Below are 1,886 nucleotides of genomic sequence, written 5' to 3'. Positions count from 1 at the left end.
AGTAATGGGCTCCCCCTCCCTTCATCATCCCCAAACTTTGGCTGTCTCATTCCAGACCCCAACCCACCTCCCCAATCCCAACCCCAACTCATCCCACCACTCCTGGACATCAAGACCCCCTTCCCAAGCCATATTTCCCCCATTTTCCACCTCCCAAACACCACTCCACCCATCCTGTCCCACCCAATGCCCATCTCAACCCTCCTGATTTGAAGCCATCTTTGCTCAATCCCCTTCCAACCCCATTCCATACCAAAGAGCAGTGGAATCGAGGAATTTTGGGGTGGGATTGAGTAGTTTTCAGTGGCATTGAGGTGACAGATTGAACCCTCTTGTCTCTTTGAGTGCCAAGAAAAAGGAAATGAGTACACCAAATACCCTCCAAAACCCCAAATTCTCGCAATTATTTCCCTGAATCTCAGATTCCCCTGAAACACAAGTAAAAAGTGAGGCTTTAGATGCCTTTGATGAATTTATTGATTTTTACCCCAATTTCCTCTGGTTTTAAGGGATGAAGATGAATCCAAAGAAAATTAGGACCAAAATAAAGGAATAACCAGCCCAGTGTCTTCCCAACATGGATCACAGGGAATGTGGATCGTCAGGGCTCTGACCAATGTGGTTCCTCCCATGGGGGATGAAGCTGGAGCAGTGCATGAAGCTCCTCCTGCAGTTGGGGCACTCACAGAGCTGCCCTTACTGGTGACTCTGTTGGTGTCGGGTAAAGAACGAGCGGTCTGAGAAGCTCTTCCCACACTGGGGACACTCGTAGGGCCTCTCCCTGTTGTGGATGCGCCGGTGCCTGATGAGGGTAAAGTTGTGCTTGAAGCCCTTCCTGCAGTCAGGGCAGTGGAAAGGCCTCTCCTCTGTGTGAATGCGCTGGTGCAGGAGGAGATTGGAGCTGGTCTGAAACTTCTTCCCACACTGGGGACACTCAGAGGGCCTCTCCCCAGTGTGGATGTGCTGGTGCCTAACAAGGTTGGAGCTGCCCTTGAAGCCCTTCCCGCATTCAGGGCAGGTGAAGGGCATCTTCTCGGTGTGAATCTGCTGGTGGCAGAGGAGATTGGAGCTGGTGTGAAACCTCTTCTGACACTGGGGACACTCGTAGGGCCTCTCTCCAGTGTGGGTGTGTTGATGGGTGACGAGGGCGAAGCTGCAGCTGAAGCCCTTCCCACACTCCCCACACTCGTAGGGCCATTCCCCGGTGTGGATCATCTGGTGGCTGATGAGGTGGTTGCTCTGTTTGAAGCTCTTCCCACATTGCAAGCACTTGTGGGGCTTCTCCCCATCACGAAGCTGCTCATGAACCAACATCTCTGAGCTCTGCCTAAAGCTCTGTCCCCCTTCCTGGCTCTGGGTGGTTCTTTCTTCCTCAGAGAATCCTGGGCTGGCTTTGGAGCCCCTCCTCCTGTGGGATCTCTGGAACTTTTCCTCCCCACTAGAATTCTGCACTGTGGCACTGCTCAAAACAGCCTCTTCCACGAGGTTCTGGTGCAGGGATTTGTCCTCCCTGGTCTCCATCCTCAGCTCCTTTTCTGGGGTAGGAAGGAAAATGAGAGGATGGGATTTGCCTCCATGCCACAGGGAAGGGGAAGGAGATCTCCCCAGTGCATCCCCAGCAGGACGGCGTTGACAGCAGGGTTGTCCTGCAGCCAGGGGCCATGCTGGGCTGGGAGACGGAGCAGGAGAGAGGGGGAAAGGGGCACTGACTTCCTCCTCACCTGCCTGGGTGTCCCAGGGCATATTCCTCTTCCTTGTAGCCTTCTCTTCCTCCATTCAGCCAAGGTTTGGGAATGGGATATCCTGGTTTGGGAAAAACAAGGTGTGAATCCCTTGGATTGGGAATTCCTCCCAACCAAATCCATCTCCAGAAGTCATCTGGTGTC

The 1,886-nt window shown here is 53.5% G+C and overlaps 1 protein-coding gene across 1 annotated transcript; it reads right to left on the bottom strand.

The window, feature by feature from the left end:
• Positions 1–696: 696 nt before the first annotated feature.
• Positions 697–1,521, bottom strand: LOC131560209 (zinc finger protein 239-like). The gene has a single exon (XM_058808878.1). The coding sequence runs from the start codon at positions 1,519–1,521 to the stop codon at positions 697–699; it is 825 nt and encodes a 274-aa protein (XP_058664861.1).
• Positions 1,522–1,886: the final 365 nt, after the last annotated feature.

The sequence above is a fragment of the Ammospiza caudacuta genome, chromosome 7 (assembly GCF_027887145.1).
Source record: "Ammospiza caudacuta isolate bAmmCau1 chromosome 7, bAmmCau1.pri, whole genome shotgun sequence".
Classification (NCBI taxonomy): Eukaryota; Metazoa; Chordata; class Aves; order Passeriformes; family Passerellidae; genus Ammospiza; species Ammospiza caudacuta.
Note: the sequence above shows the minus strand (reverse complement) of the source record. Positions and strands in the feature narration are given on the sequence as shown.